The following is an 18688-nucleotide window of genomic DNA, read 5'->3' as shown; positions in this document are numbered from 1 at the left end:
TTCAAATTTTTAATCATAATTAATCACATGACTTGAATAGTTAACTCACAATTAATAACACATTTTATCCATCCATCCATCCATCCATCCATTTTCTCCGCTTATTCCTCACAAGGGTCGCGGGTGTGCTGGATCCTATCCCAGCAGGCTTCAGGCAGTAGGCGGTGAACCCCAAATTTTATATCTGTTCTAAATGTACAATAAAATATTTTATCCTAAGTTTTTACACTCTTGTTAACATAAAAGTAAAAAAAAAAAATTAAACTAATAGAAATATGGTTGCATCTTTTAGTCATAACAATTCATAAAATTGAGTTAAAATTGAAAAGATGTACTGTACTGTAAAAAAAAAACGTGTAAGGGGTGGTCATTAACTCCTTTGCTCCCAAAAACGCATCAATACGTTTTATTTCAAATGTTTTAAGTGTCCCAAAGACGTATTTATGTTTTTAATGTTTTTTTCTTTTTTTTTATGCTAAAGAAGACAAAGAACTTTGATGCAGCCTCTCAACTGCAGTGAACAGGTGAAAAAAATGGTAGTAATTACAGAAACGGCCAGGAGGTGGGAGCAGAGTATAAGAGATCAACCAGGGCCATGATGAAAACAAGCTGTTTTCCCCATAGTTTTAAACAGATTTGTGAACAATGATGAAACTTTTTTTTTCTTCCTGAAAGAAGAGACTCTAATCTTTATTTTGGTAAGTTCCATGTTTTTATAGCAAAAGAACACAATATTCTGTGAGCCTTGAAAAATCAGTCAAAATCCACTAAAACAGCCGGAGCGAAGGGGTAGCGTCAGTCAAAATGGCTGGGAATTAATTAGTTAATCGCGCGTTTAAAAAAATTGTGGCGTTAAAGGAACTTTAAATTAACTCAAAATTAACACACTAATCCGACACCCCTAGTTTTTATATACATTGTTTTCAAAATGAAATAAAACTGCACTTGGGGATTTTTTTTTTTTTTTTTTCAGGCAACTGAAGGAAATTGAGGACAAAATTCTGCAGGTGCTGTCGTCGTCGGAGGGCAACATCCTGGAGGACGAAACGGCAGTGACCATCCTGTCGCAGTCCAAGGTGCTGGCCAACGAGATCACCGAGAAGCAGGCGGTGGCCGAGGTGACGGAGGTGAAGATTGACGAGACTCGCCTGGGCTACAAACCCATCGCCATTCACTCGGCCATCCTCTTCTTCTCCATCGCCGACCTGGCCAACATCGAGCCCATGTACCAGTACTCGCTCACCTGGTTCATCAACCTCTTCATCCTCTCCATCGACAACTCGGACAAGAGCGAGGACTTGGATGAGAGGTGAGCCGCGCGCGCACAACAAAACTTGCTCAAAGTCATCTTCGGTTCGATTGATCGAAGACTTGGAATTATCTTTTGTTTGTGTCTGCATGTCCTGTGTTGTCCAGGCTGAGGATCCTGAGAGATCATTTCACCTACTCGCTCTACGTCAACGTATGTCGCTCGCTCTTTGAGAAAGACAAGCTGCTCTTCTCCTTCTGCCTCTGCGTCAGTCTGCTGATGCACAGGAAGCAGGTAGGAAAACTCAACTCAGCTTGATTTATCGAGCACTTTAAACACAACCATGAAGTCAAAGTCAGACACATATCAAAACAAAGACATGTACAAGAACCAATGGAATCCCATTTTTTCTAAAGATGGAACCTGGAGACAGCAATTACAATGAAAATAGTGTTCATTTCGTCTGCCATTTTGAAAGTTAGTCTGTTTTAGTCCAATTTCAGTCACGCTTGTTAGTTTTTTATCAGTTAGTCAACCTCATCCCATTTTTATATAGTCCATTTATAGTCGACGATAAGTCTAGCATTTTAGTCTTTATTTTAGTAAAAAAAAAAGCACTTTTATTCATCTAGTTTTAATCAACAAAAACTGTCAACATTTTAGTCTAGTTTTAGTCAGGATAACCATTTTACCCCTGTATATTGGCAAATTATATTGAACCTTTTCGGAACTATTTCATATAAAATGTTCTCATCTTTTTGATGAAAAACAACTTGACACACAATTACAGTGGCTACTATGGCTCCATGCAATGAGCTAGTAAGTTAGCCAGCATTAGTTAGCAGTCACATTACCGTTATTGTTGGATAGCTGTTGGATTAATGTTAAGTTATAACTATAATTTACTGGGTTTTGTTTTTTAACCTTTCACCGTGAGTCCCCCTCCTGTCTGTCCCATATGTTTGTGTCACATGACAGTGTCACAGACGTGACAGATTAGCAGAGACAAAATTTTACCAAATCATATAATTTTCATCTCGTTTTTGTTCATGAACTAAAGTGTCCACAAGATTTTCATCTTGTCTTTATTAGTCACCAAAAATGATGACTGACTTAGTACCATTTATTGTTTATTAATGAGGGTTTTAGTCGAGTCTAGTCTAGCTTTAGTCCGGTGACAAATGTGTGTTGACGAAATGATTTTTTTTTTTTTAGTTTTTATTGACCTAATTAACACTAAATGAAAATAGCAGGGGTGCTAAAATTGAACCCTGTGGAACACCATACGACAGTTGGGCAGAATGGGCTAACAAGGATAACAGAACCTGCCAAGTAGAATGTAAACCGCTCTGGAGTGCTATACACAGAACACAAATTTATGCCTCAGTCACCGGCACTACTCGCAAAAACTTACAGATGTTGGACCAAAATTTCAGGGTGAACCTAGTGAGAGTTTGTAATGCCATCAGCAGGTTGCAACATCGTTTTTTTTTTTTTTTTTTTTTTTTTTTGTGTCAATTTTGCTGTTCAGCTCTTTCTTAGAACAGAAAAAAAAACAAAGACAAACAAAAAAAAAACAGTTTTTGGGGAAAACTGAGAAAACCGTACTGACTGAGCTTCGAGATTATTGTGTCCTCTAAATCTAAACATCAAACTTAGGTGGGACCCTCCTCCAGTCCTGTGGCAGTCAACAGTTGAAAGTAGTTAAATTTGTAAAGATGACCTGTAAAGATTAACATGGATCTTGGGTTCATTTTGCAATTTCACCGCAAAGCCGAATATCTTGTCACTTTTTGTTAAGCGGTGTAAGTACGGTCACTGATAAATGTCGTAGGTGAACGAGGACGACTGGCACTTCCTGTTGACGGGCGGCGTGGGGCTGGACAACCCTTACTCCAACCCCTGCACGTGGCTCCCCAAGAAGTCCTGGGACGAGTTTTGCCGCCTGGACGCCATCGAGCATTTTAAAGGTTTGCGGAGGGACATGGCCCAAAACAGGAATATATGGAAGGATGTCTATGACAGTCCGGTGAGTTGTTGACTTCAATTCACCTGTTTTGATGGGCCGGCAAGTCAGTGAATACGGTATATTACATGTTAAACCCTGCTATTAAGTGCTTCACCATTTGTGAAAAGCAGAATTAGGTATCATCTTCACGATTGCAAATAGTAGTTTAAATTTTAAATGGACCACAAAAAAAGTTTTGCAGGACTAATTCCAAACTTATTTTTCATAATAATCCTTAAAAAAAAACATCTTATAAGGTGATTTGATTTGAAAAAAAATCTCCATACTCGAGCGGCAAAGACGCTCTGTCGCATGCACTAACAACCAATTAAGTGGTGTTTACAAAATTGTCAAACCAAAGTTGCTTAATAGACAAAAAAAAAAATAAGGAATTAATTTGCCTGTGAGATTTTGCACTCTGGCTTTTAAATGATAAAGCAACTGCAACTTTATCTAATTAAATCTCTTCATTCGCTATTTTGCTAGAAGCGTGCGTGCTATCTGGATGCTCCAACAGCTGTTAAATCGATATGTGGCGCACATATTATGCAGCGCGCAGACACACGCGCGCTTTGATTTATAATCAACACACTCAGCTGCCACACTTCTATCTAATTAAATCCAGTTTGTTCCAGTTGCAGAATTTACATGGGTTGGGTCTCCGTTGCCAGAACAGATGTTCAGTCAAGTTCACAGCAAACACGCACGTCGTACACGCATGCTCACGGGCAGGCAATCCCCCCCAGGAGAGCTGAAAGAGGTGTTTCCGTCTCATGGAGGGTGATGATGATGACGATTTCAAAACTTGCAGCTAAGCATTGATCACTTCCTCCAGCGTCCGTCTTCTTGTTCAGATGAATGTTATGGCTCCGGCCCAGTTGCCAGTGGCTCCCACACCCCCCCTACCTCTTTTTGGCTTCATTGTTTTCCCGCACTCTCCTACATATTTATTCGCCTCTCTACCCATGTTTTCGACATGCCTGCACACATGACAAATCACTTCCCCTTTTTTGGGCTTAATTGCAATGATTCGTCATGTAGCAGCTCAATAAAATAGCCAACCGCACACCAAGCGATAGTTTCTTACTCCCCCACAAAAGTTGACAAATAGTGTGAAAATAAATTGATTATATTGCATCTTTAGTTGCGCAACAAGGGCCATGTTGTCCTTTTTTTTTTCTTTTTTTTTGGGGGGGGCTTGTGCATGTTCAAGAGATGTGGGTTCTCCCGTGATCATTTTTGGCCCACCCACCGTATTTAAGTGCCAAATGCGTAAGTCTGAGTCTGGCTGTACATCATCATAGAGCATGCGAGTGCGTTTGGAAGGGGACCGAGACCACTTTGAAAGGTCGGTCGCGGTCCGCTTGTTTAGTCCGCAGCAGGATTCGTTTATGTGTTCAGACGTGCACAAAAGGTCCACACTCGCGTGGGAAACGAATTCTGGTCCGTTTAAAGCGGACCAAACAATGCAGGTCTGAATACACCCTTATGTATGAAAATAGTTGCAAAGTAGCGCCCAATTTGAAAAAGGTTGGCGACCCATATAGAAAATAGACAAGGAGATGGAATCGCTTGTTTTGAAGAAAATCTGACTGGAAACGAATAAAGTGTTTGTTGTCATGTGTCCTGCCTTGTAGAACCCCCACCAGACTCCGCTCCCCAACGAATGGCAGGAGAAGCTGAGTCAGTTTCAGAGGATGCTGGTGATCCGATGTCTGCGGCCTGATAAGGTTCGCGTTTTGATTGGAGCCTACACTGGGGCCATCATATGATGTGATACCACTGCGATACTGCTTAATTTCTTCCTTGCGGTGTTTCTCCCCTTCCAGATTATTCCAATGGTGCAGGAGTTTGTTTCCAACAGTCTGGGCCGGCCCTTCATCGAGGCGCCGCCCTTTAACCTGAGCAACGCCTTCGGCGACAGCCAATGTTGTGCTCCGCTCATCTTCATCCTGTCACCTGGCTCGGACCCCATGGCCGCCCTGCTCAAGTTTGGACATGAAAAGGTGACCAGACATGATTGATTTCCGTTTTTTTTTTTTTTTTGGCTGCACAAGATCTGTTGTAGGAAGTAAACCTTGATGTAGACCAATATTCAACGGATTGATGAGGCCTTTTCTCTACTAATATTTGTCCGTGACTTAGTTAGCCGACAGGAGTTCACAGTGTCTTGAGTTGAAAACGCATTTCCCACTGAAGTCTTCTGCCGCTTGTGTTTTAGGGCTTTACGGGGGACAAGCTGACGTCGCTTTCTCTTGGCCAAGGCCAGGGTCCCATCGCCATGAAAATGATCGAGACGGGTATCGCAGATGGCACTTGGGTGGTCCTGCAGAACTGCCACTTGGCCACCTCATGGATGTCCACATTGGAACGAGTCTGTGAGGTTCGAATGCGCTGCAAACGCCACCAAAGTATTTCTTCCACATGGTACCACTGCAAGTCCGTGCTCTGATACGCTCATCCACAATTAATCTCACAAGTACAATGACTCGGGCGCAATAGTGTCGGAGATGCCTTTTAAGTAACACAGTCATTCTAATATGCACCCGAGTACATTTTGTACAGCTTCTAGTGTTGCCCATCTAGCTAGGATATCTGCATCCGATTATTTGGACGAATTGCCTCATAGGAGTTTATCTAAGTTCAACTCCTGTAATTCTCTTCACACCAAAATAAATAACTTCTTGTTCAATTTCTGCCATGGGTACTTGATTGATAATTCTACCAAAGCCCTGCCGAATAGCAGCGATGGCAAATCCAGGACCACAAAGTAAAAATCCTGCCACAGTTTCGCTTTAGCCCCTTGTGCTAGTGAGCTAGCTAGCTAGCTCCTTAGCAGGTAACCAAGCGTGCAGGGAGCTAGTGTGCTCTCTAGTTACCATCTGGGGCTAAAGACAAACTGTGGCAGGGTTTTGACTTTCTGGAACTGCATTTGCCACCTCTGCCGAATAGGAAAATTGCTATATTTGTTGTCAATGGCGTAAGTAATTTACATTACAATTATACTGAGAGTTGGTCGACATTTGGGATTTGCTGTAGTACAGTCAAATTGCATCATTCCTCACTGTTAAATTTTTGAGACGTTGCAAAAACACACAAAGCTAATAATTATTATTCTATTTTTTTCCCCCGCAGGTGTAATCAAATATGTTGTGTTTTATTTTGTTTGTCTTTGCGCAGGAGCTGAACCCGGAGTCCACACACCCGGAATTCCGGTTGTGGCTGACCAGCTACCCGTCGCCCACCTTCCCGGTGGCCGTGCTCCAGAACGGTGTGAAGATGACCAACGAGGCTCCCAAAGGCCTCAGGCCCAATATCGTTCGCTGCTTCTTGATGGACCCCATCTCGGACCCCAACTGGTTTGACGCCTCCAGCAAGCCGGTCAGTTGATGTGTGTGTGTGTGTTTGTGAGGATTTCATCTGATAAACTGAGAAGAGTTGAAAGAACATGTCTTTTCTCCTTGTGCTGCCCCCTGGTGGCCAAGGCCGGCACACTAAGGTCTTTTTACTTATGTCATTAGTGTATGTTTTGAAAAGGTACAAATATTATGTAACGTTACTTTTCCTCATTAAAATACACATTACAAATCCCACTGCTGCCGTTTCGTGGCCGTTTGATGCTATTCCAACCCCCTGCGTGTGCGTTCTGGTGTTTGCTACAGCTGTGGAAACATTCCTCGCCTGTTCAGCTGAGGCCACACCTTCTAATCAGCCTTCACCTTTGCGTACATTGTGTGTGTTTGTGTGTTTCCAGGCTGTGTTCAAGAAGCTCCTCTACGGCTTGTGTTTCTTCCACGCTCTCACCCAGGAGAGGAGAAAGTTTGGACCTCTAGGATGGAACATTCCGTACGAGTTCAACGAGACTGACCTTCGGATCTCGGTGCAACAGTTACAGATGTTCCTTGAGCAACATCAGGTAGATTTCATGGCAAGATGTTAGGACATTTATTTAGTAGTACAGACATCGTGACTCGACGAGCGGATTTCCTTTGTGGAAACGGATCCAATAGTTTGAAAAGAAAAAGCGTCATGTCAACAAAAGCATTTTCACTCACAAAGGCGGCACTTCATACCTCTAATACGCTTCATCTCCGATATTTTTCTGTGGTAATTTTGCCACCTGTGATTGTTCGCCTCCCAGTTCGTATGCTAATAAGTCTCTCAGCAAGTGATCTTACATTAGCAACATTCCAAAACACCTTTTGACATTTTTACGCACTTAGCTCGCAAGGCCTCCATTGTTACCATGGTGACGTAAATGTTTTTTTTTTTTTTTTTTTTTAATGACATGACATTTTCATTCTCAAGTGCTGCTGAATTTTTAAGCGCTAGCCTGCAGAAAATGCCAAACCCGCAGCCTTTGTTCACCCTTTATTATGTAGAGCAGACTTTGAGAATAATATATGCGCTATATCAGCCTTATCTCCTTTCCCACATTAGGAGACGACGAGACTAGAGAACTTCATTGGCAGCTAGCAAACCCGGCAGCCGCTACTTTTAAAAGACCTTAGACAACACTGAGACGGGTCTGTTTGTAAAACTAGACAAAGTGAAATTTTGCAGAAATACCGTGAGAATGCTGAAAGCTGAATGCTATAAAATATTTCCCAAGTGAGATTTAAACACACTTGCATGTCTCGGTAACGCCAGGCAAGTATTGAACATGTGAGCCAACTTGGCTTGATGAAAATCATGGCTAATGGCCTATTTATATTTAAAAGTACTGTATCTGAAGGTACCCTCCATTCATTTAGATGGAAACATTGAACTAATGATATCCAATGGAAAAATGCAAAAAAATAAAATAGAATTCACACAATAGTGCCACCATGCAGTACCCGCCATTCATTTAGATGGAAAAGTCGAACTAAGATACTTGGTATACATGTAATCACTGAGCATAATTGTCATGGATACATTTGCAATGTATTGTCGGAGGTGGGATTCGAACCCGCGACCTCCTGGATACTGGGCAATGCATTTTACAAAGTGCATGACTAAATAGTATCAGAGAGCTGGTTATTATAAGTTGTATGTATGGAAATGGGCGTGGAAAGTGGGACGTAGAAAAAGTTTAATGTCAGTCCCATTGAAAATGAATGGGGAAAAGTTGATATTTAACATAACTTGTGCGAATACTATAAGTACTGTGAAATCAGACGATATATTCCCAAGATGGCGTGAATTTTTGAAGCAAGTTGAAATTTGAACGGTATAAATCGGAAGTACTATGTGGGAGTTATGACACGGCAAAAAAAGTGTGGAGAATATAATGCTTTCAGCATTCCCACAAAAATAACGACATCATAAACCATTTTGCTTCTTATCATAGCAGGTAATTGAATCAGTAAATCTGCAAATTAGCCAATGCTAAATAGAATGTTTTTTTTGTTTTGTTTTTTTTTTTGTTTTTTTTTGTCATGTAACGAAATCCCATCAGGAAGTGCCATTCGACGCCCTGCGTTACATGACGGGCGAGTGCAACTACGGCGGTCGCGTGACGGACGACTGGGACAGACGGACACTCCGCACCATCCTCGCCATCTTCTACGACCAGAAGCTGGTGGAAGACCCAAACTACAAGTTTGATCCCAGCGGGATCTACTATGCACCGCCTGAAGGAGACGTAAGTACAAATAGTGCCGCCATTTTGGTCGTTCCAGGTGATTGGCCGCATCTCTTGCCAAAAAGTCAGCTGGGATAGACTTCAGCTCACCCGTAACCTAATGAAGACAAACAGAAAGGACAGATTAGGGATTTGTGTTGGTGTAACAAAAAGTACTGCGCCAACAATAAGTGTTCCGATCCATTTAGCACTTTGTTCTCAAGTGTGGCGGCCCCCTCCGAGTGTACATCTTTTATTCATGGAGTCACATTAACATAGTCATTATAACAAATGTCAGCCGTCCCACTTGTGTTACCGGCAGTTTTTTATTTTATTTTATTTTTTTCCAGTACGAAAGTTACATCGAATACACCAAGTCGCTGCCCCTCAACCCCTCGCCGGAAATCTTCGGCATGAATGCCAACGCCGACATCACCAAGGACCAATCTGAGACGCAGTTGCTGTTTGATAGCATCTTGCTAACACAGGTACATCTCTTTGGTTTTTTTAGCAGGAGTTTTGCATCCGCCACCTGATGGCCGGAAAACTCACCAATTTTTATGTCAAGCCAAGATGGCTACTTCAAACCAAAACGGACGACTATCGTGTCCACTGTCACCTCAAACTTGCGACTTGAGTTGCTAGACAACAAGTTGATTGCAGACAGTGGACACGATATATATATATATATATATATATATATATATATATATATATATATATATATATATATATATATATATATATATATATATATATATATATATAAATCTCAAAATAAATGACTAAAAGTGAAGATAAAAATTGATATAAAAAATATAATTCAAAACTTAAATACAAATGTATTTATTTAATTGTATTATATTTTTTGCTCTTTTTATTTCCATTTATATTTATTTTTTTTTGGGATATAATTTTCGAATTCTATTTTTTTAATATCAATTTTTATTTTCAATTTTAGTCATTTATTTATTTTGGATTTTGGCAGTTTTGGTCCTCCATATGAGACCGCCCAATTTTCTGTATTGATGAAACTGGCGTAGGGGCTCGAATAATAAAACAAGAACCGAATGTACCAAATGAAGTCCAAACTTTTTTTGTTTGAGGGCGGCATACAGAAAAATGGAAGCATGCGAGGGCCACTTTTGAAATTCTTCAACCTTATTAAACATGTTAAAATCAATCAATCAATCAATCAATCAATCAATCAATCAATCAATCAATCATATATTGTTTGTATTTTCTAAGTAGTTAATTTGATGAACTTTGTGTGAAAGGCGACAATGCAAATACTGTAGTTTAAAACAGGAAGTCAGCCATTTTGTTTTGAAGGAGCCATTTTGTGGAAAATCCAGGCCTCAAGCTTTGTGAGAAAGTTAAAAAAATAAATAAAAACTGACACCAGTTTGACCAATCAACATGAAACTGAAAGAACATGTCGATCATTTTTGGACGCGCAAAAATCTCTCAAGCACCCTGTGGCCCAACTTAAACAGAAAGTCGGCCATTTTGTTTGAAGACGAATTGCAGGGCTCGTCCGTTGACTGTGTTGAAACATGAAAAGCGTCAAGCAAATGATGAGCAAGTGAGTGAACGTGTGACCCCGCAAACATGTAAATGAGCAGATTTGGCCCGGTGGTGCCAAAAAAACGCCGCCGTGCGCCAACAAGCCTCTTGGATGGCTTCCCGCACGCTTCCACGCCAGCGTTGGCCGACGTCCCGCGTGGCTCACTTTTCATTTCAGGGAAAACTGGCAAGATATGTGCATATGCCCGCAAAACTCACACGCTCGCAATCAGATTCGTCCCCTGCGGGGTCCCCGCCCACTTTTTATATGTTAACTCGCCAGCCTTCAATATTTGATTGCGCGCGATGTTGAAATACGCCATGCAACATTCATTAAAGGCAAAAGTACAAATGCATTTTTCAGCTGTTTGTTGAAGGAGCTCCAAAAAAGTCCGTCCAAAAAAAAATCTCCTGAAGAGGCTCGTCTTGCCTTTGACGTTGCCAAGTAAGACCCCCGCCGCGTGATGCCGCATCATTATCGCTCGCCGCTGGAAATATAAGTGTCAGATTATGTCTTATTCTGTCAGATTTACAGCTTGCCTCATATGCATATATATATATTACATAAACAGATCAAATCCAGGAGATTTCATGTTGCTCCAGCATTTGAGCTCCAAGTTATTATTGTGTGCGTTGATTTATGGCCCTTCTACATCTTCCACCTTTTTCAACCAATTCAAACTTTGAAAATATGAAAAATATTCACCTTGTTCAGGAAACACTTGCTACTATTTCATTGTCACATTCACCAAATTACATTTTCATGATTTTACATTTTCTATTTTGCCATTCACAACACTTTCAAACTTGACTTTCACATTTCTGTTAAACTTTTTAAAGATGGAACTATTCCCCTCATTTAGGAAATCGTGGCTACAATCGTTCACTTCCTCAAATTTCACATTTTCCATGTAAAAAAAAAAAGGTTTTACATCCGCATTTTTTTTTCCGCATTTTTTTTTGTCATAAGGTATTACCGGTAGTCAAGCCCCGACTCGTACTCGGGTGTCATTACGCAATCATTCTACAATTATACAGTGGCCGACTGACTGAACAAACCGTGCGGACGACGAGATTCACGGATGAGAGCGAAAAAGTGTCAGAAAAATGTTGTTTTGGGCGAAGTCACAACTGAATACAAGTGCAGGTAGTTGTGATGGTTGAGTGTGATTTTGACGTGCATCATAGTAGTGTTGATTTTGTCCGCCATTTTTAAATTTTGTCTCGGTTTTAGTCCGGTTTAAATCAAACTTGTTCGTTTTTATCATAGTTAGTCAACCTCATCTCGTTTTTATTTTTAGTCGACTATAAAGCACCCATATAAAGCATTTTAGTCTTTATTTTAGTCCAAGGAAATATCATTTCATTTGTCTTTAGTCAACAAAAACTATCATTTAACAATCATTTAATCCCTGTATTTTTTTGTAAGCAGATTATGATTACCATTTCGGATCTAAAACTATTTCACATCAAATTTTCTATCATCTTTTTTGATAAAAGACATTGTCACACACAATTACAGCATATCAACAAGTGGCTACTATGGCTCCATGCTAACAGCTAGTAAATTAGCCAGCGTTAATTAGCGGTCGGATTAACATTATTGTTGATGTACTCGCTAGCTGCAGATTTGAAAGGGGGCGTGTCACTGTGTGTCACATGACAGTGTCACAGTGGCAGATTAGCAGAGACAAGACTTTCCAAAATTACATCATTTTCATCTCGTTTTTGTTCATGAACTAAATTTAGATTTTAGTCCAGTTTTTATGAAGTGAAGTACATTTTCGTCTCGTCTTCAGTCGCCAACAAAAATGCATTCTGATTTAGTCCCAGTTATTGTTTTTTAATGAGGGTTTTAGTATTGTCTAGTCGAGCTTTAGTCCGGCGAAAAATGTGTGTTGACGAAATTGTTTTTGTTTAGTTTTCATTGACGAAATTAACACTGACATCACAGCACGACTCTCAAGAATGAAGACGTCTGATGTCATACGTGAACGTCCCGAGACGGATCAAATAAGTTGAAATGCAAGTGAATGGCTAATTTGACAGTAGTTGAATCCGGCTTTCCAAGCTCGCGGGGGGTCCTTCTCATCATCCCAGCCACCAGCGTGACTCCGCCTCCTCCCTCTCTCCCCGACCAGTCGCGCTCGTCGGGCGGCGACTCCAAGTCGTCGGACGACATGGTGTTCGACGTGGCCGCCGACATCCTGGGCAAGCTGCCGCCCGACTTCGACCTGGAGCTGGTCATGCTGCAGTTCCCCACCAGCTACAACGAGAGCATGAACACCGTCCTGGTGCAGGAGATGGGACGCTTCAACAACCTGCTCTGTATCATCCGGGACTCGTGCGTCGACCTCCAGAAGGCCATCAAGGTGCGAGGAGGGATTGACGGGACGGGAAAATGTTGGGCCTGTCTTCTCCAGAAAATTTGAATAAATAATAAACAACGCGTAAGGAAGTGGGAGCAAGTCATCCCAGATGTCCGTGTTGTCGCTCGCAGGGCCTGGTGGTGATGTCTTCTGAGCTAGAAGAGGTTGTGATCAGCATCCTGAAGGGCAAAATCCCCGGCATGTGGATGAAGAGGTCCTACCCCAGTCTCAAGCCGCTGGGAAGCTACATCAACGACTTCTTGGAGCGACTTCAGTTCTTGCAGGTACAGAAGCAAGTTTAAAACTCCTCCGCATTTAAAAAACAAAAAAACAAAAAAAAACAAAAAAACCTTACTATACATGGTCATTTAAAAAAAACGCCTTATTAAAAAAAAATAAAAATGAAACAACAAATGATTTAAAAAACCCTCTCAAACTAACACTAAAACTAATAAAAAGATAAACTAAAATGGACAAATAAATTAACAAATATTTACGTAAAAAAACAAAACAAAAAAACAAACACCTTACTATACATGGTCGTTTAAAAACATGCCTTATTAAAAAAAATGGAACAACAAATGATTAAAAAAAACAACTCTCAAACTAATAAAAAATAAATAAAAACATATTTAAAAAAACAACAAAAAATGGTCGTTTAAAAAAAATACCTTATTTAAAAAAAAGAAAAAAAACTCTAAAACTAACACTAAAACTAATAAAAAAAATAAACTAACATGGAGAAAAAAAATTAAATTAAATGAAAACACATTTAAGTTAAAAAAAACAACAAAAAACAAAACAAACACCTTTCTATACATGGTTGTTAAAAAAAAACTCTATATGGTCATTTTAAACTCTGGGGAACTACCATATGTAGCCATTTAAAAAAAATGCCTTACTATACATCAGGGGTGTCAAACATAAGGCCCGCGGGCTGGATCAGGCCCGCAATGGGGTTTAATCCGGCCCGCGAGATGATTTTGTAAAGTAAAAAAAAAATAATAATAATTTGTAATGTCGGACTACAGTCGGCCACAGTTAAAATATATAAAATTTGTAACTTCACAAGCAGTCCTCAGATGAGCAGTGCAACTTGTTCGGGGGAATCGTCCTGGATGTCATGATGTTACACACAACTTAAAGTTACGGTTTGTTTAATATATTATTATTCTTATTTTTTCTTAATCATAGACCGAGAAACATGTTAAATACGACACAAATTCAATTACTGGTAACACAAATAAATATGACAAGGATTAGCGTCCTTATAACGTCATTAACTGCGTCACGCAATGCATTCTGGGAACAATATATATGCAAAACAGGTAAGATTTAATAACATGCAGGACGCAGTGTTGCCGGGTTCCATTTGCATTTGTATTAATTTTTTTTAGAACAATATGATGACAGTTGAGCTCCGTAATTTAGGGCTGGCACACAAATAGCGAAAATCAGCGTATAAGTGACGGCAATCGTTTTTAAGTTATATACTGTTATTTTACCCATGCGGCCCACTTTGTAATATATTTTCCTTCATGCGGCCCCTGAGCAAACATGAGTTTGACACCCCTGCTATACATGGTCGTTTAAAAGAAAAAACGCCTTATTAAAAAAAAAAAAATTAAAAATGGAACAACAAATTATCTAAAACAAAAAAACAAAACTAAAACTAACACTAAAACTAATAAAAAACTAAAATGGAAAAACGTCATAATAAATAAATAAAAACAAACATTTACATTAAAAAAAACAAAAACAAAACAAAAGAAACAAGCGCCTTACTATACATGGTTGTTAAAAACAAAAGAGCGTTATGGTCATTAAAAAATGCCTCACTATACATGGTCATTTAATAAAAACACCTTGTTTAAAAAAAAAAAAATGCAACAACAAATGATTAAAAAAACAACTCCAAAAAAAAAAACTAAAACTAAAAAAGTGCTTGACTCTTACATGGTCGTTTAAAACTCCTTACCATACGTAGCCATTAAAAAAAACAAAAAAAAACCAAAAAAAAACCGCCCTACTTCATTTAAAAAAACAAACACCTTATTTTAAAAAAAAATGCAACAACAAATGATAAAAAAAAACTCTAAAACTAAAACTAATAAAAAATAAACTAAAATGGAAAAATAATTAAAAAAAATAATAATATAAACAAACAAACCTGATCTAAAACCAACTGAAATTTAACAAAATCAAAACCATAATGAAAGATACCAAGCTGACCTGTGACCAGTGTAGTAACACGTCACCTTTTTGCGTGTGTCGTGGCCAGGAATGGTTCGACAAGGGCACGCCGGCCGTCTTCTGGGTGTCGGGCTTCTTCTTCACGCAGGCCTTCCTGACGGGAAGCCAGCAGAACTACGCCAGGAAGCACACCGTCCCCATCGACTTGCTGGGCTTCGACTTCGAGGTCTTGGAAGACGTCAAGTACAAGCGAGCTCCCGACGACGGTAACAAATCTAAACTACTTCATTAAGATCAAATAATAATAGACATGAAAAATGCATACACACAAAATGTCAACATTTATTTTAATACAAAAAAAATCACTGTTGGTGTACATAACATTTAAATTTTATTAATACATTTAAAGTTTGTAAAAATAATTTATATTTTTAATTTTACTAGTGAAATAAAATAATTGACTAATATAAAAAATAAATAAATACAAATATGCCCGTTTATTTTAATGATTAACAAGATCTCATTTTTGAAATCATTATTCATAATGTAATTATTTTATTAAATTATTTTAAATAAAAACACATTTATTTTACATTTTTGTATTAAACCAACAATTTAATGAGATAAAATACAAGAATACATGTAATAAACACGTTTTTTTTTATAATAAATTATCATTCATTCCCATTTATAAACCTCATCATGATTACCCAATTTAAAAAAAAAGTATTGTAAGTAAAAAAATATTTTAATCCTTTTTTTGAATGAAATAATACAAAAAAAAACTAAGAATTTTTAACAGCACTTCTTTTTTTTTTTTTTTGAAAAATTGATGAATTAATCTGGTAAAATATTTCTACAAAAAATATTTTAAGCTTTTTTTTTTTTTTAATGAAATAATACTAAAAAAAATAATAATCTAACAATTTTTAATAGCACATTTTTTGGGGGAAAAGTAATACAGTGAATTAATCTGATAAAATATTTATACAATAAATTATTGTAACCCTTTTTTTTAAATGCAATAATTAAAAAAAAATCTATGATTTTTTTAATAGCCCTTTTTTTTTTTTTTTTGAAAAAGTGATAAATTAATTTGAAAAAATATGATATTGCAAATGGATTAAAGACCACAAATTCACAAAAGATCGATTTGCTTATGACATATCAGAATAAATATGGAAATCAAATAAATGTTAATTAGTTGAATCATGCTAGTAAATGTGACTCAAGTTTACTCTTTGAAGCAGGAATGAGATGAAAAGTGAGGACGAGAAAACTGATTGTAACTGAAAATTGTCCGACTGAATGCTGAATAGAAAAAGCGGAGAAGAACAGGAAGAAAAAAATAAATAAAAAAAATTAAAAAAATAAAAGCCACGCTGCACCGACTCACCGTCAACGTCTTCCTGGCCCTCAATCAGGCCCCCAACCGGGAAAACACCGGCACGCTAACGCTCGCTAGGCTGCTAATGTCATGGCAGCGGCACGCCATTATCTCCAACTGTCTTCTTCCCTTGATGTGGATTTGCCTCATTGGAGACGAACCGTGAACAACAACAAAAAAAAACGTGACTTCATTTGTTTACCAAGAATCCATGTTGTCAATATTGTGTTCAATCTTTCAGGTGCGACTTGTACATATTGAAATGAGAGCATGTGTGACTTTCAGGCGTGTACATCCGCGGCCTGTTCCTGGACGGCGCCCGCTGGGACAGGAAGACCAAACTTCTGTCCGAGTCGTACCCCAAAGTGCTTCACGACACCATGCCTGTGGTGAGTCGTACACGCTGGGGCGATAATTGATTACCTCCGCCAAGCTCAAAATTACAAGTTCAGTGTTGTGTTAATTTACAATGTTTAATTAGCATTAGCGCCACCTCCAGGGCTGGAGTGGAACTGTAACTAGTGATGAAACGGTTTACCATTTCCTGTGGTTTGACGATAATTTAGGTTTATCTATCGGTGATACAATTGCATCCTTATGTGTCATTAAAAATAAATAAATGTTGAATAAATGCTGATGTGATAATACAGACAATGGCAAACGGACCAAATCTCCTCTCCTGCCGTTTGCGTTAGAAAAAATAAATAAATAAATAAAATAAAATAAATAAATAAATGATTTAAAAAAAAAAAAACATACGCTCTTACCATACGTGGCCATTTTAAAAAATGCCTTACTATATACACATGGTCGTTGAAAAAAAAAAAAAAAAGTAATTAAAAAAAACGCCTGAGCATACATGGTTGTTTAAAAAAAGCCTTATTAAAAAAAATATAAAAAAATAATAAAAATACCTTACCATACAACACCGTTTAAAAGAAAGGGGGAAAAAAGCCTTACATAAACATGGTCGTCAAAAAAAAATAAAATAAAAATTAAAAATCAAAAAATGTCAAAAAAATTAATAAACAAAAAATGCCTTACCATACATGGCCATTAAAAAAAAAAAAAAAAATTAGTAAACTGTTTTGGTCGTTTAAAAAAAAAACAAACAAAAAAAAAAAAAAAACGTCTTACTGTGTGTGGTTGTTAAAAAAAAAAAAAAAAAAAAAAATGCCTGTGGTGAGCCGGACACACAAGATACAAGTTCAGTGTTGTGTTTATTAGCAACGTTTAATTAGCATTAGCGCCACCTCCAGGGCTGGAACGGAACTGCAACTAGGGATGAAACAGTTTACCATTTCCTGTGGTTTGACGATAATTTAGGTTTATCTATCAGTGATACAATTTCATCCCTAAGTGTCATTAACAATAAGTAATAAAGGTGCTATTGTGATAATAGAGAAAATCGCGAGCCGGCCAAATCTCCTCTCCTGCCCTTTGCGTTGATGAATTAGCCGAGCTAGCGTGAAGCAAACGCAAGTAGACGGGAGATTCAAAGTGCCGGCAGCGACTCATCCGTTTTTTTTTCACTGATTGTTTTTCTACCTCGTTGTTGCCCTGAGTGCTGATGAATAATGCACATTACATAATTAAAAATGTGTTTATTATTCGCAGGGAGTGGAAAAACAACAGAGGCGGCTTTGAAATGCAAATGAGGATTTGCGATTGCTTTTTCGGCCATTTCTTTATGTTGTTGTTGTTTTGAGTGGCCAACTTGATCTTTCGCTTTTGCCACACTTGTTGAAAGGCGTCAAGGGAGCAAAACCTTGTTACTGCTCTCCAAAGTTTCACTTTGGGAGGATTCTCATGGAAATTTGGTTTCACGCCTCCACCTCTGGCTTGTCGTTCTTTTGTCGTCCGACTCAGATGTGGCTGAAGCCGATCAAGCGTCTGGACATCCCCGAACGGATGTGCTACCTGTCGCCCGTCTACAAGACCAGCGAGCGACGAGGCACTCTGTCCACCACGGGACACTCCACCAACTACGTCATCGCCATGATGCTAAGCTCAGACGTGGACGCCGAGCACTGGATCAGGCGGGGGGTGGCGCTCCTCTGTCAGCTCAGCTCCTAAACAATTTGGGAGGTCGGTATTTATTGATTGATTTTCAGCATTCCAAAATTCACCTGTTGGTGGATAGTTTTTGGGGAGCTATCCCCCCATTATTTGCGGGAGTTAGAGGTCAAACAATTTATGCACTGTCAATTAAAATTAATGTCCTGTTTTTGAATAAAGATGGATTTTTTTCACCAATTAACCAGAAAAATAATGGACAGATTAATTTGTTTTTAAAATAATTATTAGCTGC

The 18688-nt window shown here is 38.7% G+C and overlaps 1 protein-coding gene across 3 annotated transcripts in view; it reads left to right on the top strand.

The window, feature by feature from the left end:
* Window positions 1-18688, top strand: part of dnah7 (dynein, axonemal, heavy chain 7) — a 74619-nt gene extending 55931 nt beyond the window's left edge. For 2 of the 3 annotated variants that reach the window (XM_077535805.1, XM_077535804.1), the window contains exons 52-66: window positions 974-1309; window positions 1417-1543; window positions 3084-3278; window positions 4895-4987; window positions 5087-5263; window positions 5479-5640; window positions 6438-6638; window positions 7012-7173; window positions 8698-8883; window positions 9213-9350; window positions 12570-12800; window positions 12929-13081; window positions 15079-15256; window positions 16663-16766; window positions 18247-18688. In XM_077535805.1, the coding sequence (XP_077391931.1) occupies window positions 974-1309; window positions 1417-1543; window positions 3084-3278; window positions 4895-4987; window positions 5087-5263; window positions 5479-5640; window positions 6438-6638; window positions 7012-7173; window positions 8698-8883; window positions 9213-9350; window positions 12570-12800; window positions 12929-13081; window positions 15079-15256; window positions 16663-16766; window positions 18247-18453 (2650 nt within the window). In that variant the 3' untranslated portion in view covers window positions 18454-18688. The remainder of the gene's footprint in view (window positions 1-973; window positions 1310-1416; window positions 1544-3083; window positions 3279-4894; window positions 4988-5086; window positions 5264-5478; window positions 5641-6437; window positions 6639-7011; window positions 7174-8697; window positions 8884-9212; window positions 9351-12569; window positions 12801-12928; window positions 13082-15078; window positions 15257-16662; window positions 16767-18246) is intronic. The other variant, XM_077535807.1, reaches the window with a different exon arrangement.

This window comes from Festucalex cinctus, chromosome 11 (assembly GCF_051991245.1).
Source record: "Festucalex cinctus isolate MCC-2025b chromosome 11, RoL_Fcin_1.0, whole genome shotgun sequence".
NCBI lineage: Eukaryota > Metazoa > Chordata > Actinopteri > Syngnathiformes > Syngnathidae > Festucalex > Festucalex cinctus.
The sequence above is the reverse complement of the archived record's forward strand: the minus strand, read 5'-3'. Positions and strand labels throughout refer to the sequence as shown.